The sequence below is a fragment of the Budorcas taxicolor genome, chromosome 15 (assembly GCF_023091745.1).
Source record: "Budorcas taxicolor isolate Tak-1 chromosome 15, Takin1.1, whole genome shotgun sequence".
In the NCBI taxonomy this organism is placed as follows: Eukaryota; Metazoa; Chordata; class Mammalia; order Artiodactyla; family Bovidae; genus Budorcas; species Budorcas taxicolor.
In genome coordinates this window covers 26971758-26985638 of record NC_068924.1, presented here as the reverse complement: position 1 = coordinate 26985638, position 13881 = coordinate 26971758, and the positions used below count along the sequence as shown (strand labels likewise).

Genomic DNA, 13881 nt, shown 5'->3' with positions numbered 1-13881 from the left:
CCGTTCCCCGGGGAGTTTAGCCACTTGTCACACGGATGCCTGGTACTCACTCCCTTTTGTGTCTGCAGCTTGAACGTGAATCGGTTCTCCCCTGCTAACTACGACCAGGCGCATATACACCCCCACCTGTTTTCGGACCAGTCCCGGGGTTCCCCCAGCAGCTACAACCCTTCACCAGGAGCGGGGTTACCTCCCACCCAAGCCCTGAAAGTCCCTCCGCTTGACCAGTTCCCCACCTTCCCTCCCAGTGCGCATCAGCAGCCACCGCACTATACCACATCGGCACTGCAGCAGGCCCTGCTGTCCCCCACGCCGCCAGACTACACGCGACACCAGCAGGTGCCCCACATCCTCCAGGGACTGCTCTCCCCCCGGCACTCACTCACCGGCCACTCGGACATGCGGCTGCCCCCGGCGGAGTTTGCACAGCTCATCAAAAGGCAGCAGCGGCAGCGGCAGCAGCAGCAGCAGCAGGAATACCAAGAGCTGTTCCGGCACATGAACCAGGGGGACGCCGGGAGTCTGGCTCCCGGCCTTGGGGGACAGAGCATGGCGGAGCGCCAGGCTTTGCCGTATCAGAACGCTGACTCTTACCACCACCACCACCACACCAGCCCCCAGCACCTTCTGCAGATCAGGGCGCAAGAATGTATCTCGCAGGTCTCCTCCCCGACCCCGACCCACGGTTACGCTCCCCAGCCGGCGCTCGTGCACTCGGAGAGCATGGAGGAGGAGTGCTCGTGCGAGGGGGCCAAGGACGGCTTCCCGGATAGGAAGAGCGGGAACACATTGACCAAAGGTTGCCATGACAGCCCCCTGCTCTTGAGTACAGGCGGCCCCGGGGACCCTGAATCTCTCCTGGGAACCGTGAATCACGCACAGGAGTTGGGGATCCATCCATACCGACAGCCGGCTGCTGCCTTCACTAGAAATAAGGTGTCCAGCCGAGGTAAGAGCGCTGCAGGGTCGATCTCTGGGCCAGCCTGCCTTCCTCCAGTGAACTCAGCAGTGTTTACCTTTTTCAGCTGGTACTCTGGGTTGCTAAGAGAGAATTTCTGAGAAGACTTGCGGGACCTTTTAGGGGAGAAGCACATAGGAAATGGGTATCTGATGGGGAAAGGGAATCTGTTTTCAGAATTAAAAGAGAGTGATAGAAGATGAACACACAGATGATGGGCAGCAAGATGTATTACCTGTTTTCCCATATTCAGACTGTGGTTCCTTAGAATCCAAAATTTCTCAGCTGTCATCAAAATAGCTAGCTTTAACCTCTGTGATAGAGAAAAAGTCAGCCGGTGCTAGGGAAACAGGGTTTAGAGTAAACAGTGTTGGAGTGCGTCGGGGTCCCTCGGTCCCGGATTGCCTGTGATGAGTGCAGTGACCTTGTCACTTAACCCTCAGGTTCGTTCTTCCCCATCCGTGAAAAATGGCAGGAGGAATAACGGTCCTTTGCAGAGTATTTTTGAAGATTAAAACATACACACGTGTGTTTTATGTTTATACATAATGTTTGTGTGTGTGACACGGAGAGAGAGGCATGCTTGATAATCTGAATGTATGGTTTAAATAATTTGAGGTATTATTATTCTGACCGCTTCGTTAATAAGCTAAGTACAGAATATTACAGCATCACAAGGGATGCCATGCTGTTTCATTTAGTATCACTGTATAATTAATGAGGGCATTCATTTTCATTTGGAAGGAGAGTGGAGTCACTATCAGTGAGTTATGCTCAGATAATGTCATTTCATTTGTGTCATAGCATTCACCGTACCCCAAATCTGGACTGACATCCATCCCATCATCGCAGATCTTGAAAGCAGGTTTCTCCATAAAATATTCAACCCTGAAACTGGGCACTTTCCGCACCCGCCTTTCTTGAAGCCTGTCCTGCCCTGCACTTTAAAGTCAGTACACCAGACTCAGCTCCTGGGGCAGTTGGGTCCCCAGGCACAGGGCAGGATGGAAGACCTGACCCTCAGTCAGTTTATGTGAAGGGGGCGTGGTACCTTCAGGTTGTGCTCATTGAGCACCAATAGGGATACAGTTCCATAAACTCCCATTAAATCCTGGGCTTTTGAGCAGATGGGCACCATCCAGTGTGAGGTCTGCACCAGTCAGATGTATTGTGTCCACCTGCAGTTGCTATATTTTTGAGTTGACGTAGGCTAGGGGGAGGTTTTGGAACCAAGTCATAGGTGGATTGGCTGACAGACTTGGGGATGTTTAGGCTTGAGGGGAAAACTCAGGAGAGCCATCATACTTGTCATATGGAAAAGGATTAGATTTCTCTGGATTCATATTATGAGGCAGAGCCAAGACCAGGATGGAAGTTACAGCAGCTTTCAACCCCCAGAGAAGCTTTCACAAGAACTTTCCAGAAGAGGCTGCTGAGCAGACTGGGAGCTTTCTGTGGCTGGGAGTGTTCTAGCAGAGGCAGCTTGATGGCATCACGGATGCTGGGAAAGCTTCCTGTGTGAATGACAGCTTTCATCGGAAAAGGCGAGCTGACGTTTCCCTAGCGCGTTTCACATGCCACACACCAGAGGCTGTTCACACGCAAAGTCACCTAATCCTCACAGCTCTTCCTGTCCCCATTTTACTGGTGAGACAACTGAGGCACAGATTAAGTAACTCTCCCCAAGGTCCACAGCTAGGAAGTGGCACTGAGCCCGGGAGCTGCTCACTCCACTCGAGCAGACATGTCCTGAGCACACGCCGCGTGTGCAAGACTCTAGGAAGGATGAGGCACAGATTTAAGTAACTCTCCCCAAGGTCCACAGCTAGGAAGTGGCACTGAGCCCGGGAGCTGCTCACTCCACTCGAGCAGACATGTCCTGAGCACACGCCGCGTGTGCAAGACTCTAGGAAGGATGAGGCACAGATTAAGTAACTCTCCCCAAGGTCCACAGCTAGGAAGTGGCACTGAGCCCGGGAGCTGCTCACTCCACTCCAGCAAACGTGTCCTGAGCACACGCCGCGTGTGCAAGACTCCAGGAAGGAGCAAGTGAGCAAACAGTGCACACACCCCACCCCGTTAGCCCTTTCACATTGCCATATGTGAAAATAACCTTTTGAAATATTTTTCTTCAAAAATGATTCTCTCTCAATTCTTTTCACTTTTCCCTCCTCTGTGACAACTATACACAGAGAGACCAGGAGGCTTGAATTGGCTTGTGTCCTCCGATTGTCAGAGGAACCCCACCCCGTTTGGCAGGCTTGTGGGTCTGTTTAGTGCCTAAAGAGAAGCAGAGCGTGGCAGGTTCAGGCGCTACGGGAGCACCAGAGCCAGGGGAGCCTGGTTCTCTTTCAGAGCAGGGCCAGGTTTCCCACAGTGAGTGACGTGAGTGAGGTCTTGGTGTCTTCGCAGGTGGCCCAGTGGTAAAGAACCCACCTGCCGATGCAGGAGACTAAGGAAACGCAGGTTCAGTCCCTGGGTCGGGAAGATCCCCTGGCGGAGGGCTTGTGACCCTCTCCAGTATTCTTGCCTGGAGAATCACCATGGACAGAGAAGCCTGGCGGGCTTCAGTCCATGGGGTCTCAGAGTCAAACATGTCTGAGCAACTGAGCACGCACGGACTTGGTGGATGAAGAGGATTTTGCTGTTTGGATTTAGGGGAGAAGCATCAGGAAAGACCATGGGTGAGAGTGTCTCAGGAATGTTTTAGGGGGAGACAAGCTGCCTTCCTTGAAGTGCAGTCTACAGGAAGGAATTAGAAGCTAAGGGCAAAGGTTTCCTGAAACCCAGAGTCTGACCTGGATCCAGCAGCTTTAAATCAGTTCACTTCAGACCAACACGTTGAGTCAGATTCTCTTGACAGATCCCTCCTACCGTTCCCCAAGCTGAGTGCCTGCGATCTCTTCTCCCTCTCCTTTCTCCCTGCCTTCTTATACCCACCGCCATCGCCACCTCTCTTCTCTGCATGCTTCTCTTTCTCTCTAGGTTTCTGGAAGAATCCAGCCGTAAATACACCCCTGAAGGTTTCAGCTGAAAAATACCCTGTTCTTGTTGCCTCATGATCTAGTTTGAAAGTCTTAGTCACTCTGTCATGTCTGACTCTGCCACCCCATGGACTGTAGCCCACCAGGCTCCTCTGTCCATGGGATTCTGCAGGCAAGAATACTGGAGTGGATAGCCATGCCCTCCTCCAGGGGATCTTCCAGACCCAGGGATCAAACTGGGTCTCCTGCATTGCAGGTGGATTCTTCACTACCATGATCAGGGTTCCTTCTCCCCCAAATCCTCCTTTTTCTTAGATCTCCTTTTCCTGACCTCTGATAAGACCTTTCCTAGAGGCCATAATCTTATCTCCTGCCCCCTTGCCAGTGTGTGCTAGAGAGAATCCTGCCTGTGTCTGCCTAGTTTACCCTCAGTTTACTCTTTACCTTAGCTTATGCCTTTTCTTGAATACTATTACCGTGCCTCTTTCCACTTCTGTTTTGAGACTTTTGGAACGACATACACAATTCTAATGAATAAAGCCCCCAGTTGATTACCACATGGGTTTGGGGTCCAGTACAGTCCGATAATGCAATAGGGAAAAGATGGCCTGGGGAAGCCCACAGCTGCTCCAGAGCTAGAAACCCTCCGGGCATGTGTGTCTGCACGTTTAAAACTTCTTCTACCGAGGCGTCCCCGTTGTCCTTACCTTAAACACAGGAGCTTCCTCTGTGACCCCCTGGCACATAACCCCTCCCCCCATCTTCATCTGTGTAGTGAGGGATGCTGGCTAGGTGCCCGCTCCAAGAAGGTGTTTGCAGTGCGGCTGCTCCGGGCTTGGCGCCCTGCAGTCAGCTACTCACTTATTTTTCACAGCCACCCTGGGCATATGTTTTATGATCCCTTTTCCAGGAGAAACTGGACTCCACAGTCTCTCCCTGCTTTAACCTGACATGTTGTTGTTGTTGTTTAGTCACTCGGTTGTGTCCAACTCTCCGCAACCCCAAGAACTGTAGCCCGCCAGGCTCCTCTGTCCATTGGATTTCCCAGGCAGAAAGCCTGGAGTGGGTTGCCATTTTCTCCTCTAGGGGATCATCCCAACTCAGGGATCAAACCCACGTCTCCTGCATTGGAGGCAGGTTCTTTACCACTGAGCCCCCTGGGAAGCCCTAACCTGAGATGCTTCTACTCTTAAGAACTTGAGAGCTTGCAGTTTGACATCAACAAAGAATCATCAGATAATTTGCCATTCCTTTTGCCAGGAAAGGGTTGTGATGCTCTCCCCCTACCGCCTTGCAGGCACGTGGGGGCAGCTTGTCCTTGTTTATCTTTGTGGGTGGCAGGAATGCCTCTTGCTTCCTCTGATGATACCTCTATATCTGTGTAGTTACACACTAGCCCCCAAACATCCCATCTGTTGCTTCTATGACAGAGCAAATTCAACAAAATTTATTGCATGATTAGGTCACTTAAGACTGTATTTTAGGTCCAGTGGGGAATGCAGGGATGAAAAGATAGAGAACCTGCCCTCAGGGAGCTTATGCTGGGGGGATGGGGCAGACAAGCTCATAAACAGCCTTCACATGAAACACCGCGTAATGAATGCTGTAAAAGGTGTAATTATAAGAAGCAGAGCTAGTGTCATCCTTCTAAAACTTCTTAAGGGTAGATTATCAGGGATGGCTGATGTTAGTCAAGGAGAATTAAATGCCGTCCTATCAATGGCCATAGTTACTTATTTTATGGCCACTTGCCACCAATCAGTGTGGGGCCAGGCACTGCCAGAGAGCTGAGCCGGCAGCCTGCCAGAGGTCTGTTTGAAATATGTAGAAGGTCAGGGCTAGACATGCCCCATGCTGTCTGTAATCTCCCTTTCTGTCCTCCAGGAGTAGAAATAGGTTTATCTCCCCCTATGTACTAGTTATTACATACACTTGATTTTTTTTTTTTACTTTGCAAATAAATATGAGAGCATAACCAGTTTACACAGTGAGATTACCAGCTTGAACTCACAGAGAAGACCACATTTTCCCTGAGCCTGCTCAGCTTCAGCAGTCCTGGAGGACTTCAGGCCCCATAGAGGGGTCAAATGGGTTGACCCCAGTCTGGGAGGGTTCACCCCCCCGGAGCCTTTGAGAGGGATATGCACACATGCACTTCTCTGTTTTTCTCTTAAGACCCAGTAAGTGAGTAAGGACGAGTCAGCTGACAGATTCCACAGAGAGCAGTGCAAGCTGCCCCACGGCTCCCTAGGTAGGCGGGCGGGGTGCATTGTGTCTGTGTATTTTTTCCCCTTGCCTGATCAGATGGTCTTCGCCTCCTCTGTACTTTCTCAGCTTTGCTTAGGTAAATACCTGAGAATCCTGCTCTTGGCATCCTCTTTCTGCATCCTTTGGTGAGCTTGACAGTTCCTCCAGCTGCTGAATTGGCATCAGGGATGCCAAAGATTTGAGCCTCAATTTCCTGTTCCTTGCTCAACAGGTTGGTCTGTTTACACGCAGTGCCTCCCTTGCCAAACTGGTCAGTGGATCTCCTCTGTAGAGTCACAAGGGCCCTCTAAACTCAACATTCTTACTAAAAATAATTACTTTGCTTGTGTAGTCCTTTCCAATTTATGAAAGGCCCTTTGACACCTATTGTCTCTTGAGCCCCCAAACAACCGTCGTTTTTCAGATAGGGAAGTTGAGGTTAGGTTAAATGACTTGTCCAAGTTCATATACTGTGATGGAGCTGGAACCTGACTTCAAATCCCCTGAATTCTTAGCCTTACGTTCTTCTCTTTATGCCCCCTTGCCTCACATTCTTCCCCTTCCAAGCATATCTGCCAAGCCAAGGGTGCCAGCCCTTCCTGATCTTTGACCTGTGGATTATATTGAAATTTGAATAGAAAGACCCCTGGTTTGCTACCCAACCCCTATTAATATGCTTCTTTTTTGTCTAAGTTTATTTTTGGCTGTGCTGTATGGCTTCCCAGGTGGCTCAGTGGTAAAGAATCCACCCCCCAATGCAGGAAACCTGGCTTCAATCCCTGGGTCAGGAAGTCCCCTGGAGGAGGAAATGGCAACCCATTCCAGTTTTCTTGCCTGAAAAATGCCATGGACAGAGGAGCCTGGTGGCTGCAGTCCATGGGGTCACAGAGAGTTGCACAGGACTGAGTGAGCACATGCACAGCCACGAGGCTTGCAGGATCTTCGTTCCCTGACCAGGGATTGAACCCGGGCCCCAGCAGTGAGAGCGCCAAGTCTTAACCACTGAACCACCAGGGAACTCCCTCTCATCTAGTTTTTAACTCACATTTATATCTCCTAAACTAGAGGCTGCTTTTCTGGAAATTAAATTTTCAGTAGCTCACTTGCTCACTTACCCGTGGTAAATTAGCCCCATAATTCTCGAAGTAGGATTCCGTGATAAAATCATCTTGTTTGTTTTTGTCAGCTGGTTCATTGTGCCCCATCCTCTCAGAAATAATATCTCGAAATGAGTGTAAATAATACCAGTCTTTACTGAGCTCTTACAGAGGACCAAACTCAAGTAAGCACTTCATAGACCTGTGGAGTAAGTCCTGTTTTGCAGATGAAGAGAGCGAGATCCAGTAAAGTCAGGTAACTTGCCCAGGAATTCTGGTGAAGCCAGGATCCAGGCCTGGGGCTCCCTGACCCCAGAGCGAGTGCTTCTGAGCCCCAGCCGGGGGAGTCAGGAGGGCTGGTCGTGAGATTTGTCAAGAAGGGCTCCACCTGTCTGCACCAGACCTGAAGGCTGTGAAGAGAGCAGACGAGGACAGAATCCATGGGACCTTCCCACGGGCAGGGCCAAAAGGAGGGGGGTGTTCAGATGTGGAGAAACCCCATTCTCAGGAATAAAAACCCATTTCACAGAGAGAGATGGCAGGGAGGGAGATTTAGCATACATACCACCCACCAGAGGCAGCCTTGCATCACTGCCTGCCGGTGGCCTTCATTTGGACCTGCAGCCAGCACATGTGCTGTGCCCACTGACGGGGATCAGGCTGGTTGGCGGGTGGGTGACCTCATCCCACGGAGCAGCTTAGTCTCACTCGCCTTCCTCTCGGTCGTTTGGAAGCTCCCATTCCTCTCCTGTTCCTCCAGAGTGCTTTGCGTTACCAGCAAGGTGCATGTCAGTTCCTTCCCCTCCCTTCCTGTCCCGGCCCAGCCCCTAAGCCCTGGCCTCACCGCAATGGCTAAGGAGACCATTTGAATATAGAGACCTGAAATACTTTACACATCACTCAAGCAGCCCGTGTTACTTTCATTATTCACATAGATACTGGGATGGTGCAGTTAGCATTAGGACTGTGTTTCCCATTAAAATTTGTTTAAAAACTTGGTCTCACCAAGGTACCGTTCATTGTGAGATAAGCCTAGTAGTTGCCAGGGAACTTTAACCCAGAAAAACCAACCAACCAAAGAAAACACATGTTCAAGTGCTGGACTCTTAAGGACTGGAGCCAGAGGTGCCAACAGGAGGACGCTGTCAGCCTTGGTGTGGCCTTGGTACTCTTGACCATCCTAACTCTGACAGGTGACTGACCTATATTAAGAGAGTGTTTATTGATATCAGGTAGAATATTATGAAACACTGGTATTGGGCAGTGTTCTGGAATACTGAAAGCTCACAAACATGCGTATAATAATTCTTGTCCTCAAAGAATTTACAGTTTAATATGAAACATTAACACAAGTAGACAATTGAAGATGGTGCCAGGAATAATGTTAGTATAATCAAAGTCTAATAAAGTCTTCTGACAATGAAAGGAAAGAATGATTTATTTCTGTTTGAAAGGGAAAGTTTCATAAAAATGGTAACATTTGAGGTGGACCTAGAAGGATACATTGATTAGAACTGGCAGGAATGGAAGTAGAAGATTAAGCATTTCCAGGGAGAGAGAAAGGTGGGAGAGAGAAAGGTGAAAGCAAATGCAATGAATCGTGAGTGGTCCCCTTTGACCGGAGCTTAGAATGTAGGGGTGAGTTGTGTGGGACGTTGGGAGAGAGGCTGGGCCAGTGAAAATGAGGGGTTTGGGCTCCACTATAGAAAGGTTCATCTTTGTAGGGCCGTGGAAGAGGGATGATTAGGAGCCTGTTATAGTGATCCAGGCAAGAGGTAACCAAACTTTTGTGGAAGCAATGAGACTGGAAAGAAAGAGATTAAAGTGACCAACACTGGAGAGGCAGATTCTTCAGACTTCAGGTGATGTGGAACCAGAAGTAAGGAATCAGCAAGGACTCCATGAGCTCATACCCAGAAGATTAGGAAAGGAGTGTTGGTTGTGGGGAAAGCTGGTGAGTTCAGAATTGAACCTGTGAAGTGTTTGATGTTGTTCAGCCATCCAGGGAAAGATATCTAGTAAATATTTAGAATTTTGAATCTGGAGCTTAAAAAAACATAGTAATTCTTTACATAGAAGCAGTGTAGCTGAAGCCATGAAAATAGATGATATTGCCAAAGTAAGTGTGGGGAGAGTGAGAAGGTCAAGGATAGAGAGGTAAAGAGAGGAGGACCCTTGAAAGGAGTTGGGGCTGGAGTCGGAGGAGGAGAGGAGAGGACTGGGTGGGGTACGGAGGGGAAGCCAAGGGAAGAGAGAGAGGCGTCCACAGGGTGGAGGCCATTCTTCCAGGCTAGAGGTCCTGAAGGTCCAGGAATGATTCTCTTGTGCATCTAGGTTTGGGAACATAGCACTGTCAAATCAACAGAGAAATGAAGAGAAAAGAAAAGGTTCAGCCAACTACTAATACATGGATTTTTTTCTCGTAAGGGAATGATCCCTGCAGAGAGAGCCCCAAGAAGGACTGAGAGTTGGCAGGCTGGTCCAGGCTCCTCTGAGCGTCACCAGCCAGCTGAGGATTGTCCGGGACTGGTCTGCCAATGGTGGTCCTCACCCTGGCCCACTGTGCCTTGCAAGATGCTGCTTTGGTGAGAGTGGACTGAGAGAAACACTAGGTCTGCTGACTGACCCTATTTTACTCTGTCTCCTCAGAGTCTGTCCTGGGGAACTGCATGGATAGAAGTTCTCCTGGACAAGCGATGGAGCTGCCAGATCACAATGGACTTGGGTACCCCGCACACCCCTCAGTCAGTGAGCACCAGAGGCCCCGCACCCTCCAGAGACATCACACCATCCAGAACAGCGACGATGCTTATGTACGTCGGCCCCTCCTGCTTCTTGGAAGCGGGACCTTTGAAAGCAGAACTTAGGAATGTGGGGTGGTGTCTCGCTCTCCTCAGTCAGAGTCCAGCGTCGCTGAGCACTCAGGGAGTATGTCTCTGAATCTCTGTAACAAGCCTGAAATTCCAGGAGAATCTCTGCTGACGCCGAGCTCCACGTTTGAAGCTGAGGATCAAGAGTGTCCATCTCCTCTAGTCTTAGTTATTGAGCTTCTCCCCAAACAATTGCGACTCATGCCCCGGCAGATGAGCCTGCAGACTCTCAGTTCTTATCCTGGCAGCTGCCTTGCATTTATTCAGACTTCAAGGGAGCTCGTCCACTTGGCAGAGCTTTGTTGCCTTAGGGCAGACTCCTCGGCGGCACTAATGCAGCCACAACCAGCCACATGTGACCTTTCAATTTTAAATGTAATTAAAACAGAATAAAACGTAAAACTGAGTTCTTTAGTCACACTAGTCACATTCCAGGGCTCAGTAGCCACTTGTGGCTGGCGGCTTTCGATTTGGATGGGGCAGACAGAGAACATCCCCTGTCCTCGAGCAGAGTGCTGTTGGACACTGCCGCCCTAAGAGACTCCTCATGGCCTCGAGCCAGGTCAGAAACCTGGTACTGGAAAGCCAAGTAGATGTCAAGGGCGCCAGCTGAGACTCCCTGAGCCCCTCCCTCCCCGCACGCACCCCCGCCCCAGCCTCAGTTCCCCCCACAGCATCCCCCTTTGGATAGCCCTGCAGAGGAAGGGGGCCTGGGTAGCAGTGCTTAGGACAGTGCTTGCAGCCGCCCTTGGCCTGGGCTCCTTTGGAGGGCATAGCAGTCTCTTAAGGCATGCTCTCTGATCTCCTTACTTCTTTTCATAATTGTTTTCTGCAGGTGCAGCTGGACAACTTGCCTGGCATGAGTCTCGTGGCAGGGAAAGCACTTAGTTCTGCCCGGATGTCAGATGCAGTTCTCAGTCAGTCATCGCTCATGGGGAGCCAGCAGTTCCAGGACAGGGAGAACGAGGGTAAGGGGCATTATGCGTGGGGCAGGCACCCCAAAGGAGTTTCTAGAGGGGCCCCCCTTCCCTCTTCACCAGTGACTGCTCCCCTCTTGTATGAAGAGCCCACGGGAAGCCCCAGCATTCCTGTGGGCTTCTGGTCGCCGCCTTTCCCCAGTTCTCCTGCACTGAGTGAGAGAGCACGGAGGAGCCCCACTCCTGACTGAGCACAGGCCCGTCAGTGTCCTGTCTGTATGCATGTTCAGATGCCCCTTCAGTTACTCTTGTTCTGGTTCTGAGGAGAAGGCACCGTGTCCTAATGTCTGCCTCCCGTTAGAACCAGTAGAGGGAGGGGATCTGAGCTGATAACAGCACAGACCCGGGAGTGGATGGATCTGCAGTTAATTCTGACTGCTCTCTACTGGCTCCACAGGTTAAGGCGCTTAACCTTTCTGGCCCCCAAGCTCCTCCTCTGCAAAGTGACAGAAAGAGTAGAGCCCCTGTCCTCGACTGTGCTGGGAGCAGTTGCTCGCTCCCCTGCATGCGTGCTCACTCCGTCAGTCCTGCCGACTCTTTGCGACCCTATGGGCTGTACCGCCCGCCGGGCTCCTTTGTCTGTGGGATTCTCCAGGCAAGAATACTGGAGTGGGTTGCCGTTTCCTTCTCCAGGGGATCTTACTGACCAGGGATCCAACCCGTGTCTCTTACGTCTCCTGCATTGGAAAGCAGGTTCTTTACCACTAGCACCACCTGGGAAGCCTGTGCTTGGGAGTTTAAAGTGCTTAGGCCCATGCCCTGAGCATAGAGTGTGCCCAAGCGTCAGGGTCTGTCAGCACGAGGCTGTCTTATCCCACACCACGGGAGCTGATGGTGCCTGACAATGGGAGACAGTAAAGAAGAGGGGGAAGTGGACAGTGGGGGCAACAGGAAGAAGCCTGGCCCCCAGCCGTGGTCACTAACCAAACCAAGGGCCTGCTCTGAACTGGAACTTAGGGCCACAGAAGTTTCAGACTTCTCTCTTTCCTCTCTCTACCTCTTGCCCAGCCCCCACCCAAGCTCCCTGCAAACCTCCCAAGTTTTCTCTGGTCTTGCAGAATGCGGGGAGAGTCTTGGAGGTCAGGAGCATCCAGACCTGACAGATGGCAGCCAGCATTTAAACTCCTCTTGCTACCCATCCACGTGCATCACAGACATACTGCTCAGCTACAAGCACCCCGAGGTCTCCTTCAGCATGGAACAGGCAGGCGTGTAGCGAAAGATTGAAAGTGAGTATCACCCTGGCCGGAGCCAAACCAGCCCTTTGGCTCACTGTCAGCTCCTGATCCCATCAGGAGATTCCTTCCACATGAACTTTGAGCCAGTGACCTTGACACCACCACTCCTCCAGCCAAGGTTTTTGCGTCTTTCTGCTCCTTCATTAAGCACCATGCTAATTGTTTGAGGGATAGATGGGGCATTTAGAAGAAATACTGGCCATGGTCCCTTGGTCGAACTGTTGGGGATAAGGCATGTTATAGGTGCCATAGCCTTCAAATAATAAGTGAGCTTCAGAGGACAGACCGGACTTCTGGCCACGGTAATGGAAAAGGAGGTGGTTCTTGTACTCAGTCATAAAGGATGAAATTCAGCAAGAATACTTGTCTAGCCAGATCTTTTCTAAGGCTATGCTGCAAGTGGAAAAATATACCAGAAATTTGTGATCAGAGGCCAGCAGTAGAAAACAGGTCAACTGGCCAATTTTGCAGGAGTAATGCCTAAACATAAGAGGCAGTATCAGTTCTGTCTTTGAAAATTCATTGACAGAAAAGACTCGCTGAAAGTTAAGCCATCTGGCAAATCTGTATTAGAGCCTCAGTAAAGCAGATCCTCTTAAAATACCTGAGGTAAAGTGAAGCATTTCTTTGAAAGTTTTCAGTGGAATATTTGAGTCTTTGTCTCTTCAAACTAATTCTCTGTGTCTGCTCTGTTGCAGGTTTATGTACAGTGCGGGAATGAAAAGGTTGATTTTAAACCAACAGTATCTAGCAGCATTGCGCCAAATTGCCATTGTTTTCCCTCCACCCAGAATGTCGGCTCCTTTCCTCCCATTTGGTTCATCAGTGTGCTGTTCTTTTGGGATCTGAGGGGGTTTTGCCATGTTCGCCTGTATGACCAAGTCACCAAGGAAATAAACAGGAAATCCATGTTCGCCACCTTTTGTGAAAGTGTATTTGGTGTATTTGAGTTGGTGGTTTGGTTTGGTTTTTGGTTTGGGTTGTTTTTGGTTGTTTTTGTTTTTAGGTGTGTTTTCTCTGGGAGGTGATTTTCTTTCTTTTTTCTTTTCTTTCCCTTATTTTTTTTTTTTTAAAGACAGAAGAGCAAAGCAGTTAGCGTATGGTGGCCAGGGCCCAGAGCCGTTCCCCTCCCCAGCTTCTGTCTGCAGAGCGCCCTCCAGTCCCTGAACTGCTCTTACACAGAAGCAAAATCTAGAGGGCAACATACTCTGGAATGTAGTGGCTGGAGAAAGAGATAAGAGGGAAGGGGCAGTAGCCTTTGGCCCTTGGAGAGCAAAAAGAGACACCCCAAGCCTGAACCTGGAGAGGTCTTTTCTGCTGGGCTTCACTGAAAAACATGTCTGGCCAAGCCAAAATCACATGAGAATGTTAGCATGGAGGCTGAGCGTGGCCTGGCGTTGATGGATTGCCGGTTAGAATGTCTCTCTGGTGTGTAACTCAGCTCCCCTCTTGTAACTCGGAAGGGTGGTTGCCTTTATCGTCCTGCTGGTTCTGCCCACGGACTGAACAC

The 13881-nt window shown here is 50.3% G+C and overlaps 1 protein-coding gene across 3 annotated transcripts in view; it reads left to right on the top strand.

Moving 5' to 3' along the window:
* The window catches only part of SIK3 (SIK family kinase 3), a 261453-nt gene extending 248164 nt beyond the window's left edge, over positions 1–13289 (top strand). For 2 of the 3 annotated variants that reach the window (XM_052652235.1, XM_052652234.1), the window contains 5 exons: positions 69–949; positions 9936–10099; positions 10992–11124; positions 12192–12362; positions 13070–13289. In XM_052652235.1, coding sequence (XP_052508195.1) covers positions 69–949; positions 9936–10099; positions 10992–11124; positions 12192–12349 — 1336 coding nt within the window. In that variant the 3' untranslated portion in view covers positions 12350–12362; positions 13070–13289. The remainder of the gene's footprint in view (positions 1–68; positions 950–9935; positions 10100–10991; positions 11125–12191; positions 12363–13069) is intronic. The other variant, XM_052652236.1, reaches the window with a different exon arrangement.
* The last annotated feature ends 592 nt before the right edge of the window (positions 13290–13881 follow it).